At 42.8% G+C, this 16,194-nt stretch overlaps 1 protein-coding gene across 3 annotated transcripts in view; it reads left to right on the forward strand.

Annotated features, from left to right (window-relative positions):
• Positions 1-16,194, forward strand: part of plcb1l (phospholipase C beta 1-like) — a 55,739-nt gene that overhangs the window by 15,262 nt on the left and 24,283 nt on the right. For all 3 annotated transcript variants that reach the window (XR_015840153.1, XM_088286192.1, XM_088286191.1), the window contains 2 exons: positions 2,387-2,455; positions 15,705-15,845. Coding sequence is in view for 2 of the 3 variants with exons in the window: in XM_088286192.1 (XP_088142318.1) it covers positions 2,387-2,455; positions 15,705-15,845 (210 nt within the window). In the remaining variant the exon portion in view is untranslated. The remainder of the gene's footprint in view (positions 1-2,386; positions 2,456-15,704; positions 15,846-16,194) is intronic.

The following is a 16,194-nucleotide window of genomic DNA, read 5'->3' on the forward strand; positions in this document are numbered from 1 at the left end:
GGCAGCATGTTGCAGATACATCACGGCGATCGACACGCAGACGATATTGCCCGCGGCTGTCGCAGGTTAAGCACGCTCATTAATTTTTCTAGTTTCTCCCCCGCTGGTGCCACTGCTCGCTTCCCAGACGTGCCGCGTATGCTAATAGATTTCGGCTCATCTTTTTTTTTTTTTTTTTGCCGGCCGATACTCTTTGAAAAGGCAGAGGAGGCAAGGGAAGAAACAAGGCAGACACACTTCGATGAATAATATAAGTTCCAAGCTGGCTGCGCTGCTTGGATGTTAACAGTTGATATCAACATTTGTACCAAATGCATGTATGTAAATGTTAGTACGGTGGTATCTTGACTTGTGAATACTCAACTTAGTTTTGTGCCGTTACTTTGAAATACAATTTACCAGCTCAATTTACTCCTTGGTCGTAACTCAAATTATTCGTCCAGTGTTGCCTGAGTTACAAGAAATTTGTCACAATGCTCATAACTCAAAGCACTTCTCAATTATCTCTAAATAATTGTGTTTTATTTATTTATTTATCTCAAATCATCTTTCATCATTGAAATGAATGGAAATGCTATTAATTGATTTATTTTATTATTATATTATTATTTATAAATATATATATATATATAGTATTATTATATTTAAATTTTTTTCTATTGCATTCTATAAAACTATATCCTGTATATAAGGTAAAAACATAATTAATTAAAATTTAAAGAATCCAAAAGTTTGTGCATTGTGTATAATAGGTCAATTAATCTCCGTAAAAATTGACCAAAAATAGGCATTTTATAGCACATTAACGCATCACAAAATAAGACATTGGCATTCAAACACCCCCCCCCTAAAAAACATAAAAATTGCTTCATACTAAGGAAAATGACTGTAAAACTGTCAGTCATATTTTTTTTTTTAGTTAATGTAATCATCTGATGATTTGGTTATCGTAATTTTCTAATGCCACATATTGAAATCTGCATTGACCATCAAGTGTGGGCAACCTGGCCATGGACACCGACATCGCACTCGTCCATTACTCTGCAATCCTCTCATCTTTAAACGAAAACAAATTGTGAAAAAAAGGGAGCGAGTTGATAAAGAATCTCCATTGAGAATTATCGGCCACTGCTCCAGAAGTCATATAAACTAAAAGCCCAACCACTTAGCGGCACGTCCCCCGTCGCTCTCCATAGAAAAGATAATAAAAGCCTTTTGCTGTTTGCCCGTTAAATATAAGAACAAGCGTTGAATTTCAATTAGATCGTCCTGGTTTGCATAAAACGAGCATCTGAGTCAAAGATGAAACCGTCCCCCTTTGAAGTCATTCTGGATGGATGCCGCACGGAGAAACTTTGAAAGCCGCACGCATTCAGAGTCACAGAAACTACACTGTAGATTCTACACTGTAGAACGTGAGGAGGCGACGCCAAGTGGACACAGAAAAAACAAATTCTGGCGATATCTCATCGTTTTGAGTGACGTGAAGACAATTTGTAATTTTTCGGGGGATCATTTTGGGAGTGGAGTAAGCAGTCGTGTATGGATTTGCCGATAAGGATGGGGGGAGGGGGGGGGTTGGAAAGTCGGGTTGTAATTTTCCGCTGAGAGTCGATCGCGAGATGACGCTCCGTTCCCCTGCCTCCTCATTTTCCACCTTGTGTCCCGCCTCCCACTCGCGCGATAATCCGCTCTGATAAAGGGATGCGCTTGTGGGTGCGTGCGTGTGTGCATTTGACTGTGTGTGTGTGTGTGTGTGTGTGTGTGTGTGTGGAATCAATATACACTCACTCGCCACAATATTACGCGCCATCCAATATAAGATGTGTTTCTGGGGCCATTCAAGGATCAGAATCTGACAATTCCGACGCCAGAGCACATCCCATAATGTGGAATTCGGTTGGCACAGGAGTGGAAGGGCTTCAGATTTCACATTAAAACATAAACACAATCGCACTCACACGTATGCCATGTCGGACAAAATAAACACATGGCTTTCCTTTAGGCAACTTGGGGGCATTTTCTCTATTTGCGATGGTGTCCTATTTACCGCTACATTTTGGGCTCACGTCCCTCTATCGTTGAATTAATTTAATATTAATAAATGCTCTCTATCCAATTCAAAAAGGACAGTGGTACTGCCTCATGTGTTTCTTGCCAGATGAACACATTTTGGGGGTTGCTTGGATTCTCATAGTGATGTTTGTGCGCCTCCAAAATGATCTGACTCATCAAAGATAAAGCGCTCGCTGAAGCCAAGTATATTTATGATGATGAATTCCTCCATCCACAACTTTGTCCATGGGGCAAAAGGTGGAGGATACCCCGCAGTAGACGTCATTGGATTATTGGATCATGACTACTGTGATATTCTCTTTCTCTGCAGGAGACGGACTTACTGGACATTGCTTACATCAAAGATGCCCGCAATGGAAAATGCACCAAAACACCAAAGGTGAGTCCAGCCGGTGAACAGTATTGATTGTAACTGACCAAAAAAAAAAAGAAAAAAGAGGACCGCACACATTCACATCAGTTTGAGCGAGGGACTCAAAACGGTGCACGTGACGGCTAAGATGGCCAACGTCTCGGAAATCCATTACCCGCGAGATGGAGACGAGCTGTCTGAGGTTGTGATGACTGAGGCCGTCAGAAAAATGAGGGAGGCATCTCTCTCTCTCTCTCTCTTATATATATATATATAAAATATAAAAACAGAGGAAATTATAATATTCATGTAATTTTTTTCAACAAATTTGTCACACCTTCAAAAGCATGTCGTTAGGCAAGAAGACCTTGCTAGCCAGAGGCTGAGCTGCACTTTACTTTTTTTTTTATATCACAGTTAAACTTCCTATCTTTTACTTAACATGTTCCCAGCGGGACCTCATTGGGATTCAACTCTGGACCTAAAAAAAAAAATCGAAAATCATTTACTGCCCCCTTCTCCCCCATCTCAGGAATGGGGATTTACTGTTTCCAAAGTGAAGTGTTCACGCTAAACGGCCGTGCATGGCTTCCCGGCACTGTCAGCTCGCAGCTCGCAGCTCGCCCCAGTAGACTGCTGCTAAATACGGCTCGGCTTGTGTGTGCACCGCCTTGTAACAGGATCCGCGTAAAGACCAGCAGGCCCTTAGCTGGGTGTAGCTCACAAAAGCAACTTCGAGCTGTGAGTGTGGACATGGCGTGGTAAAAGATATCATCATCATCACGGGCACAAAGTAATTCAGGAGCAAAAAGTGTTACGGGATGCAGGTGAACCCTCAAAATGTGATCCTAAATCAAATTTTTCTCTCTTAATATTTTTTCATTGATGTCCTAATAAATCCCCCCCAAAAAAGCAAAACACACCCAGAGATACTTTCAAGGTGTAATTTTCAAATCCCACGTTGAGTTGTGCGGCGAGCGATAAGGACCCAATTAGGATGTTGTTGTTGGAGCAACTCTGATTAAGCGGCTTATGACAGTCGACGTGAAAACAAGAAAGTCTTACCGTTATCTCCCTGCTGCACCTCCTTCTTGATAACTACGTACAAAAATATGTAATGTGTTAGAGGTGGATGATCCGAGAGGCGGTTGAGACTCTCATCTGTTCACGGTAGCCCGGCCAAAAATGGCCCTGACAAATCCTTCCCCGCGGGGTTTGTTACGGCATATCACAGTTTGCTAGATAACTAATGCAGGCTACACTGAGACTCTTAATCTGGCCTAGTTTTTTTTCAACTCATCTGTTCTCCATTTTTATATAAGTGGTCATGCCCTTTGCGTGACCTCGTGGAGCGATAGGAGACATCAGTGGAATGAGAAGCGCTGCGGTGCCAGCGAACGCAACGCGGGCTTGTCGCTGCGCAATGTTCACTGCTCAGCAATGTGTTGTTTTGCTCGTCACTTGAAACGAGGTTGTCAAACAAACCCTTTGACTCATATCTCACATTAAAGCCCTTGATCGGCTCGTTTCAACGCTGCTATTCTTTTCTCATTATGTCATCGTGTGATTGCACCGTGAAGCAAAAACTCTTTTTAGCGTGACATACAGTCCCACAGCAAGATACCGTGTTGCTCTGCATGTGTCCCACTGCAGCTGCCTCTTGGCGAGTGTATGAGTGTGTGTGTGTGTGTGTGGAGAAAGTTGATATTATGACTGCACGATGTAATGCTGCTATTCTTGGTATGCCGCAGTAGCCGTCGTTAAATGGGGGGTAACGGTCACCAGTGCAAGGACGACGGGATTAGCACCAAACCATTAGAGCGGTTTAGTGTCAAGTGATGATGCAATTTAGAATTTTAGGTTCATCTTGAAGTTTCATCCAAAAGCCCCGAAATGCGATGTGTACTTCCCACTAAATCAGGGGTGTGCAAACTTTTTGATTGGCGGGCCACAATGGGTTTTAAAATTTGACGAAGGGGCCGGACCAGGACGAGACGGATGGAGTGTTTTGGTAACCTCACCTCATCTGAGAAAAAAAAAAAACATTTTAATTTTAAATAAAAGTGAACAAAAGCATTCCAACAACATATGTCTTTGAAAAACCACAGTATTCAGAAAATAGAACATTTATTCATTTAATTTTTTTCAAGTTTGGCGGACCCGATTAAAACGTCTAACGGGCCGCTTGTGGCCCCCGGGCCGTAGTTTGCCCACCCCTGCACTAAATTCATCGATTAACAGCTGGGCAGCTAACCATTAAAAGTCTCACAAGCCCTAACCCGAAATAAAAGCCACCCCGATGATCGCTTACGTCATCCTCAATGGCCTTAACCTTTCAGACTGAGCTTCCGGTAACCCTGTTCGAGCCAATTAAATTAAAAGATTCCACGGATTATTGATTTCCATAAAAGAGTCCATGACCTCTGGCTCCGCGGCAGTAACGGGCCGATGGACAACCGTGGCTGGGGAAAAGTTAGCATGATTGAGCGGCTGGGCTTTGGTTTTGGTTTTCTCCTTCGGTGTTTGACTCCCATGAATTCGCCCTCTCTACCATTAACGCCTGATGAGAAATCGAAGGCGACACTAGCCGGCTCTGCCGCTTGCCGGTCGCTGGAAATGGAGAGCGGCGTGATGGACATAGATTACTATCTCTGTGAAAAAAAAGGTCTCGGGGATCACAATGGTGCACCTGTTCCACCCCCCCAATCGGAATGTCTCCAACAGACTGTTACTTTGTCTTTGAACTTCCTGAGTAGCTCGACTTGTATTCCAAAGGAAGAGAAGGAGGGATATTGCTTTTCCAAACGCATGAGCTGCATTAAGCCCTCATGAACAATTTGCAGCACGACGATTGATTTGTCTCGGGGCTCTGAAATGCACAAACAATGTAAATACACTGTGAGCCTTATTAAAGTCAACTCAGACAATACACAGCCCTCGAGATCGATACCGAGTTCACGAAAGGGCAAACGTACCGTTGCTGACGGAAGGTGAGAAAGTTGGGCAAACTACTCCACTCGGGCATTTTAGAAAAAGAAACTGTCAGTATCTAAACTCACGGCGATTAAATCCGATGTGACATTTTGTTAAACACGGCAAAGGTTGACATCGGCAGACCCATCCATCTGCTCCTGGTCCGGTCCCTCTGTCAAATTTTAGAACCCATTGTGGCCCGCCAATCAAAAAGTCTGCACACCCCTGCCTTGGAGTCATAAGCTAATTGTAACCCTGTCTTAAATTAGTCGTTCCGATCTTTCCTCGGACTTTGTCTTTGTTCAGTCGACAAGTTTTACGAACCGAAAAAATTGTCTGTACTCAGGTGTCCCACTCTTTTCATTTATGAAATTTATTTGCTTCGCTGGAATCTTGTCCGCATTCAGTCAGTTGACCCAATTTGCCCTTTTTGGCTGCCATCACAAGCGATTTGTTTGTGGTCTCTGAAAATTTCATCGTTTCACAAATCACAACTGCAATGCCAGTCAAAGGCTCTTCCTCCACGACGTCTGTATGCGATCCACCGGGTTTGTTACCACGGAAACCGCCGGTAGACGAGAACATGAGGTAACGAGGGCGGCCAAGGGTCTATGGCGCACGGTGGCGTTCCGCCTCCTCTCTTTTCTTTTCCTCTCCGTCGTCTGCTGTAATTGGAGATGATGGTATAATTAAATGGATTCTCATTGCGATGAAGCGAACCGAGTTATTATCGCTTTTTTTTTTTTCGAACCTTTTTTCTGCCACTCCAGTGAACACACAGGCGACGTGGATTGATTCTGTTTCATCAACATCCAAACTTCCTGCCTGATTAATGATGGCACATCTGCAGTCGGCTAAGATAGGAAGCACATCAAAACGTATTTTCCGGCGCTTATTTCCTGGACGATTCTCCGAGAAATGGCTTTTGCTTTTTTATTGCCATCCAAAACCGCCTTCAAGTGACTCATCGCATTGATTGAAAAGTGTGAGTCATTTAAACGACGGCAGTGCCAAAGGTGCGAGCCTAATGATCGTCACTTCAGAGGTGATGCTCGCTCGCAGGTACATAAGCGCATCGCCAGCGGCCAAAATTCTCCACATTTCCTCCGCCAATTGGTTGCACTTTAATTGGGCCTGTTCAATATCTCCCTTGAGTTTCGCACCGCCATGTTGTCATCCATCTTTTTTGAAAACGGTTGTGGTGGATGGATGAAATGATGGCTCAGCTCTTCAGGATTTTTTTTTTAATTGCCGCCACACGGCCACACCAGTCAGCCATTAATCACAGAGGTGAGGCGAGAGTGAACACATCGCACGCCAGCAACCATGATCATTTTCACTGGGCGTTGTGTGTGTGTGTGTGTGTGTTTGCACTTGTGTGTGTAATAGTGCCCTTTCCAGCAGGGATACATTAAGAGACGGGCTACCTTTTTAACAGTGGCGCGCCGTGCATTTCACACGTGAAGTCGTACTTAGTCTGACTTGAATAAATTGCCCTCATTTATGACGCTACAGCTGGAGAAATAATATACAGAAAGACACAACTGAGTGTTGGACGACCGAGCTTCTCTTGAAAGGTCCGTCTTGAAAATTGCTTCGCAAGTGTATCTGCAATTAAATCCACACTTTTCCCTCCTTCAGCCATTGTGGTTAAAAATGCAAGAATATATTTTACATTTTCGAGTCGCCAGTTACGACTTCCCGGCGTGTCGATTCCGCATCGCGCTGCACCCTCACAAGTGAGTATCCGATCACAAAACACATTCATCATCTTCAGCTTGAGGCCAGCGAGAAGGCTCACTGAAACCATCTCGAGATCCGATTGGCTATCAAAACTGTCTATCAACTCTGAAAGCTCATTGGCTTTGACAGAAAGTTGCCCAGCAAGACCTCGGACGAATAGTGCGTTCTACTGGTATTCTCAAATCTGCCTGGCAACACGAGCTAGCTGAATTTTGATTGGATAAAATGTCTCACCTAAAAATACAACACTAGAATATAATAAAACATCAATGGGAAGTATATATCATGATTTCTTGATTATGTTAGGCCAGCAGAGAAAGCCTCGAAGGCCTTGACGGCCCACCACTGCTTTTTAACCAGCCTGTCCGAGCAAACCGGCCTGTCCGCATGCTTTATTTAGTGTTCCAAAGGGGAATGGAGTCGCAAATGTGTAATTTCTCCGTGCGCTTGAGGTCACACTTTCTTTCCTCAAAATGACTTTGAAAGGAGTTAACAATGCTTTGGGACTACTTTTTAAAGAACTTTTTAAACACTCACAGGCCACTTCACGAGATACATCCGAGGGCCCACTAAAAGCGCTGCGTAATAAAGTGGCTGGTGTGTCGCTAGGATTGTCTGTAGGTCATTCAGGCTGTCTGTCTTGGATTCTCAGCCAGTCTCTCATTCTTTTCCATTTGTTTGCCTGATAATCATCAGAAGCCAAGTTCTCTTCAGGTCATTATCTGCCACGGATGAGCCGTCAAGAATCATGGATCGGTCCCCCCCTTAAGCCGCAAATTATCCCAAGGTTTGTTTAAACTCACAGTCCTCCTTTGGCTTACTTTCTGTGAGTCTGCTTGGCGACCCAGCCACGGGGGCAGATGGCTCGAGGATGTCCAAAACAGCAGGCTGTCTTCATCACCCAGCAGCTCATAATAGCTAATTGCTAACTGCTGACCGCAGGCATAAATCCTCATAGTCACCACACGGGTGGGCTAAGCCAGCCTCGTCCAAAATTTGTACACAGATTTAAAAGGCCCAATTAAGTTTGATTTGATCATTTTGGGTGGATTGTTGCCGGCACTGGCAAATAAAAATAAATAAAGTGAATCTCGCGGGAATAAGATGACAGCTCTCCAATTAGGGACGCGACACTGATGATGTCATTAAAACATTTCTGCCCTGAATTAGTTCATGACTTTATTATGGCTCTGACTTGACATTTTTAAACCCTTTATTTAAACCAACAGTGCCATCTACAGGACTCCAAAATCCAACAACTGCTTCATGAAGCAAATTTGAAGCTTCATTTCCCCATCACTAATTGACTGCGTGTGCAATTGGTACTTTGCTGTCCTTTTTGCTTATCAAAACCCACATAATCACACATCCAAATGGCCCAAATCACAAAATACACGACTGGGAAAAAAAAATCCTTTTCTTTTTAGCCCCCAGTTCGGCCCGAGTAGAGCCATGCTGGGGCCCCTCGAGGAGGATTCCACAATGGGGTCTCAGAGTAAATAATTGACAGTGCAGCCCTCATGCTGTTGACTGAAAAGAGGAAGCATATGAACTGTTTCCATTGCTGCCAAAACAGTCTTCTGTGTCCCAATATTCCATCTTATGCCTTCAGGACACTAAGCAGATTCCTGCCTTCATGACATTTTTTATTCATTTGCACCACAAGTGGCTGTTTTTTTTTTTTTAAATAATGGGGCACATTCCTCAGCTGTCGGGCTGTGCAGCATCACGAGGCCAATATGTAACATTATGTAATATAGTAACGCTTGAAGGCTACGGATGCGCTTTAAAGTGGAGATTTCCTGTACGTAGGAAGTATGGAGACAAACTCGACACGGCCTGTGCACCTTAGTACCATTTCTAACAGAATTCCATGAGCAACATGCTGATTACTTCAAATTTTGCTTCATATGTGTACATTTCCTGCTAAATATTTTCATTTTCATTTCGTCCATGTTGGAGTCGCCTGCTGCCGCCGGCATTCTGTCAATGTTGTGCCGCCTTGAGTTAATGAGTGCGCCGCAAGACTGCGGGGTAATTACTGCCGTTATGTACCTGCCACTTTCTAGCGCCCGCTAGCTGTTTTAAGTGCCCACCATCACCCGCTTTGACAGGCAGCTTGGGCCAAATGGGCTTCGTCTGGTTTGAAAATTGATGCGGATGAGTCAGAGCGAGTGGGTGAGCGTGTGAGGAACGGAATACCAAGAACATGCCAATAAGGAGGAAGTGCTTTTAAGGATAGATGAAGCGTCGTGTGTAACATCCTAATCAGCATTTTCTTTTAATCTCACACCTGTTCTTCGTTTGGTGATAGGTGACGCCTCAAACATCCTTCTCTGTTTAATTTTAAGGCGTTTCTAGTCGACGTAGATGGTTTACTTTACACCTCATTCGAACCAGCAGTCATCCTAATTGCTTTTGGCTTTGATTCAACCTTGCATGACTGACAATATACATAGTGAGGGGCAAATGAAGCTTCATATTTGCTTCATGAAGCAGTTGTTGTATTTTTGAGTCCTGTAGAAGGCACTGTTGGTTGAAATCAAGGGTTTAAAAAATGTCATGTCAGTGTGCTTTCAGCCCGGAGAGTGCCATCTACAGGAGTCCAAAAATACTACAACTGGTTCACGAAGCAGTTTTGAAGCTTCATTTAGCCATCACTAAATATACATATTTCCTACTCAATTGATTCATTTTCCAAGGTGGTGTTCAAGCTCCGTAATTATGCCACAAACAAACAACTCACCAATTCCACATAACTTTCTTGTTTGAGGTAGCACAAAGAATACAATTCTAATTGTTCCCAATCCCCCCCAAGCATCTGCCGCTTGATGAAATTCTGCAGCCTTTGGATTTGGCAGTGTCATGCTTCATTACGCAACCGCTTCGCTCAAGCTTGGAAGATGAAGTCTCGCCTATTTGGGTTTGTGTGATTCTGTAATGAGCTGTGTGTGCGTGTGTTGAGACTGATGGAGTTGACGTGCAGGAAGTGTGCGCGGCAGGTAGAGAGCTTCCACCTCATCAAACGCGGCCCTCTTGCCCCCTTTCCGCCTCTCCGACTTTGCCTGGCGGCGATGCGCACTCAGCGGGAATGACTTTTTTTTTTTTTTTTTTGTCACTGGTGCTTACTTTGAAACTTTATTTGTAGAATAACAGTTTTCCTTATTTGCCCTTGCTCTTAATGTAATTTTACAATGGATATGGATTTACAATTCAATTTTTTTTTTTTGGCGAGTATTAAAATATCTATTTACAAGTGCGTCATGAATTCTGGCCCACCTTGTACATCTTAATATAATTAAAAAGAAAGAAATCGATTCGCAAAAAATCGGAATTGGACACTCGGACCTTGTCATGTAATCCAGTATCGTTTTCTTCCAGGAAGCCTGCCGCTACACGCGGAACATATTTTGCAGCTTTGCTTATTCTTGTGCTGAATTACAATACAAAAAAAAAATAATTTACATTTATATAGCGTCAATTATTATATATTTGAAAGCTGTTTTATTGCAGTTCCTTACATAACTGCACATTTAAAAAAAAAAAAAAAAGCACATTTCCCATCTGTGAGCAAAATGTTCCAATTTCCTCTCCATTTCCGCATCTTTATTCTCTTCAAAGTCTCGCCGCCGCCATGTGCGCTCGTTCAAAACACTTGAGGATGCATTGACCGCCGAATGCAAAGCGCTTGTTTCGCCTGCTGCGCCGCCCAGATAGTGCGAATCATATTTTTTTTTTTTTTTTTTAAACCTGGCACGACAGTATTTCATCTCGAGCGGTTTATTGAAAAGAATGACAAGGAGAGTAAGTGAATAGCTCCTCTGTGACAGATTAGTGACGGCTGTAGATGATGATTTACTTATCGGGATCGCCGTGATTGGCAGGCGAACACCCACAGGCAATCAAGTCTGTTTCCTGGCTGATGTGCACCTGGGAAGGGTTGTCACCTTCATAATCCGTTCACTTTTCCATTCCTTTTGTTGGAACGTGTCCCAACACTTTTGCACTCTGCGTTACATTCAAGACCAATGCATAACAAGTCACGGCCCTGAAGGCATCCTAGCGCCGTGGCGGCTGTCCGGCGCTGCCGTGTGAGGAATGACTGTAATAAATTGGCGCGAGGCGGTGATTAGATTATTCATGACCAAAGATGAAGAATCCATTGCTTGTATAACTGCTCTTTTGAAAAATACATTTTTCACATTTTCATGCTGCTCAGCTCTGGAGTGCGTCACTCGATGAATCTATCCGGGGGCCAACATTTGGCCGATTACCGAGACATGAAAACGGGCGGCTGTCATCATACGTTAGCACGGGAAGGTGCTGGCATTTGAGGAATGACATAAATGATGTACCCACAGGCCTGTCGCTTCTGGAACATCCATGCATGCATTTTGTAAAAGACCAAGTCACAGTGAGAAAACCTTTTACAGCATATTCTGGACTATAAGGTGCACCTGTATATAAGCCGCAGCTACTGTTTCTTGAAAAAAAATTAAAAATATACATAAATAAATAAATATAAATAAATATAAATAAATAAAAGCCGCACCAGGCTATAAGCCACAGTTTTTCTATGTTGAAAAAAAAATAGTTGTTTGCATGTACAGAACGATTTTGTACTGTGAATGCACATAAAGTTACATAAACAGATTTTTAAAAGAGTGCCTTTTGACATGGCAACAACTTTGCTAATTAAAACAGAACAGACCCAAAGGAAAAAAAATCGAGATTTATTTAGTGTATTTTCTGAACTATAGAGCGCCCCTAGTGGTGAAAGAAAAATCCACAGAAAAGCCGCACCGTTGTATTAGCCGCATGGTTCAAAATCGAGGGAAAAACTAGCGTTTTATAGTCCGGAAAATACGGTAATTTATCAGTGAGCCTTGCCTTCTATTGAGTGATTCTCATTGTGAGTGATCTTGTTTGTCTTTTAATCTTCTAGGACATGGTGGATGGTCTCGTTCCCTTTTATCTACCAAAAGAGTCTATGATCATTCGAGATTAACTACATATCCTCAATGGATTATTTGAGAAAAGTGGCAATCGATGGTTGCAGGCGATACAATGACAGCCGAGAAACGAGATCACCATCCATCAAAGTGACGCCACGATCTCTCGCCCACCGTGACCTATGATCTTTCCCTGTGGGTGACGGTCCCAGTGAGTTATGATCGCGATCAAACACGCAGCCTTCAGGATGTGGGTGTGTCGCCGTGCACTCATTAGTAACGCAAGACCCGCCATGAAAAATTCACGTCGTTCGTCTTCCTTCCCATCTTTTTTTCCAGAGATTTGTACATGTTGTCTAGCAGCTCACTAGAGACAGTCGCCCAGTCCGCGTTATGAAAGGTTTGCGCGCCATTAAATAGTCTGTTTGATCCGTAGAAAAGCTTTAAAGCTCAACTACACACCCACGGCAGACGAGGGAGGGGGAAAAAGAGAAAAAAGCTTTGGCGCTCCCGCAGCGAGGGTGCGAATCGGAAGGTTTTTAAGTTGTCTTGGCAGGCCTGGATTAGTGTTAGCTCTGACCGAGTACTTTGCAACGTTTGTGCTGTGTGGGATCGTTTCAAAGAAAGTACTTTTATTTTATATCTATTCATCGTTTTGTATGCAAATAAGCAGCTCTCAATATATAAATTTTTCACTCCCAGACACACGCTCTGGTTTCCACATTTCTTTCATTTCTGCAAGCATATGGCCTTATTAGTCGTTTGAAGAAAGCGAGTTTTCGATCCATGGCAGATGTTTTGAATGAGGAGCAGCACATACGGCATTGTTTTTGCTCCGATTGCATCTCGAGTCCGCATGATTTGATTTCATTATGGACACGCTCGTTGGAAGGAGTGAGAATCATCGCAATACTTTGCCGATAATAATCTCGCAGTACGACAATCGTGGATAGATTGGAAGAAAGGCTGCGTTGTTGTTTTGAGGATTCATCAATCTTTCATCCTGACATTTCTTTTGATCTGACTCCTCCCCCCGTGGATGTACGCACATATGACTGTGGTTCCACATGCATGTGCTGGCAGCTCTCTGTGTGTGTGTTTGTTATGTGCTGCGGATTTAACGCGCCGAGGCAGACAAAATGTGCATGCTGATCCACATTTCAGTTTTACTTTGTATGTCTACTAAGAGAACATTCATCACAACACTATAAAATGATTGTAATTGGAATTCAACCTCCGTTTTGGTTCCTCTGGAACAGGGGTGGGAAAACTACGGCCCGGGGGCCACAAGCGGACCGTTAAACGTTTTAATCCGGCCCGCCAAGCTTTGAAAAAAATGAAATGAATACCCATTGTGGCCCGCCAATCAAAAACGTTTGCCCACCCCTGGTATGGAAGATAGTTTGATGGACTTGTTTTCCCCAAAATGCTCAGCATACAATTGTCGACTGAGAGCTAGTCGTTTGCACGTCTGCCCACACAATGTTTCGCTAGGATGCACAACGGATGAACCTTCCAATTGATTAATTGATGGATTCATCCGTCCGGTATATCGCCGTGCACAAAGGCCTCCTTTTAGTTGAGCTTAATGACCCGTCCCGTCCCATCCCATCCCCTCACTCCACCCACCATTTTGGCTCCCAACACCACGATAACTCACAATACCACGACACAAATTACATTTCACTCCCACAGCTTTCAGCCGTTCTTTGTCCGTGACTTTGCTCACGTTGCCACTCTTCCGTTGGTCACTCCCCGCTGTGAGCTAACGTGTCCTAAGGGACCACTAATGGCATCTTCGTAACAGCGGTGCATTTCAGCAAATTGAAAGTGCCCCCCCCCCCCACCTTTCCCCCGTTTTATGGCTTGGTTGATGGTTGGAGAGACTGATGGATAATCACCCGTCGGTTAGATGGCCAAAAGGGGAAGGTGGGGCGGAGGGGTTCCGGAAATGGCGCCAAAAGAGGACGATGTTCCGTTTCGGTCTTGATGGAAGATTGAGGCCGGTCGCAAAGCTTCTTTGTTTGATTTGTTCGGTTATCGCAGCTCGTTTGCTCGACCCGCTAAGCCTTTACAAGACCTTTTGTTGTTGTTAATTAAGCGACTGTTTTGTATTCCAGTCCACCGAGAGAGAGGGCGTCTTATTTCTTCTCTTTTCCGCCTCAGAGGTATTTTGTATTTCTCTAATAGGCTGTGTTCCAAGCAGATGAGCTGTTTAAATGTATATTTGTTTTACTGCCTCCTCCTCCTCAGACAATTACATTCTCCGATGCGCATGCCGGAGTCAATCCTGGCGTGCTGGAATGGCGCCAGGATGCTTTGTTTTTTTCCCGTGGTTTTCACACCACATTGAACCTTGCTGAAATTACTCAGTTTGTAAGATCAAGTGAAGCTCAGTTTAATGTATCGATTTTTCTTGGGGATTTTGTTGTGCTAGCTACTAAGTGGGATGGACTAATCATACAAATGGTTCTGTCAAGGGATGATATGCTCCATGGTCCCGGGGTAATTTTTAATTTAATTTAAAGTATTGAGTCCTATAATATTTGTTGCATTAATTTAGTTGGGGTTTTTTTGCCCCCTAATAATTGATTTCATTGAATCATTTGCTAATTCATTTATTGTTTTGTTCACATGAAAAATAGTGATGGACCGATATGCTTTTTCCAAGGCCAATACCGATTATTAGTCATCACGGAGGCCGATAACAATATTTGAAGCCGATATTCTTTATTGAAAAAAGTGGTAAAGGTGTAAAAATCTTGAAAGATAAAAAGTCAAAAAATTTGACTTAATTTAAATGCCTTTAAGCATATATTTATTAAACAACTTAAATAATTTACAACATGTTAAAGTTTTTTTTTTTTTTTTTTAGATCTTAGAAAATTGACAACTTAGTTTTAAAAGTCCAACAAAAAGCTCCCAGGCTCAGTTGCATGTCTTATAGTTCTATGAAAACAAACATCTCTTTAAAGCTTCTGCAGGCAGGGTCACAAGCACACCAAAGAGAGAGAGAGACGTGTGCTGCAGCAAGCCAAAATAAACCAGCTTTTGATTTATCAGCCTTGAAAGTTAAAAAAAAAGGCAGATGCCGATAATTGGCCAAATATCGGCCCCGATAATCGGCCCGGCCAATAATCAGTCTATCACTAATGAAAAATGCATAGTACAAAGTAAAGTGTACATACATCAAATACATTATTATTATTATTATTTTTTTAATGACAGCACTCCCGATATCCATTCAAAGTAATATTCAGATGCACCAGGGCGTGGAGTTCCTCAGGGAACTGTTTTAGGTTCATTTGTTTATACTATACGTACCGAACCTTTGGCCACATGGGGTCGATACCTTGCTGCTATTACACAATTACCAAACGATAAAAATGATCATTTCACGTGTTGTGAACTTTTAAATGGCACATCAATCAAGCGCTTACACTCTTGCTTTTCACCTCTTGATGTCTTTAAAGGGCAAAACCAAAAGAACAACCTTTTGTACGTGACAGGGTGGCATTGCAGCGCTGCTCTTTTCATGCCGCTTAACACCTTTTTGTCATTTTTTTTTTTTTTTTGAGCCAGCTGTGTCTTCTGTGTGTATGTTGAAGGAGGCAAAGCTGCGCGAGCTGCTGGACGTCAGCACGCTTGTGGGCAAGATGGAGAACAGGATGCTGACGGTGGTGAGCGGCACCGACATGGTCAACATCACGTACCTGAACTTCATGGCTTTCCAGGAGGAGACGGCCAAGGTGGACTGCAACACTCAGGCACAATCGTGGAAGAAACAATCTTGCAATTCATTGCTGCCACATTTCTCTGACAGTTCCGATTTTTTTTTTTTTTTTTTTTACTTTTATTGACCCGCTTCAAATATTTTTCATTATATATTTTTTTTCCAGCACCCTCTTGGTCACAAAGTATAATATTAGCAAAGCATAATGACACAATAACATACGGAATTTTCATTTTTATTTATAATGAAGTTATTAATTATTAATAATTAAGTTATTAATTGTTTGGTTTTAATTTATAACTTTTTATTGATATTGATTTTTAGTCATTCAGGCACGTAACACTTTTTTTATTTTTTTTTTTTTT

The sequence above is a fragment of the Idiotropiscis lumnitzeri genome, chromosome 21 (assembly GCF_059441095.1).
Source record: "Idiotropiscis lumnitzeri isolate Australia: NSW breed Sydney's pygmy pipehorse chromosome 21, RoL_Ilum_1.0, whole genome shotgun sequence".
Taxonomy (NCBI): Eukaryota; Metazoa; Chordata; class Actinopteri; order Syngnathiformes; family Syngnathidae; genus Idiotropiscis; species Idiotropiscis lumnitzeri.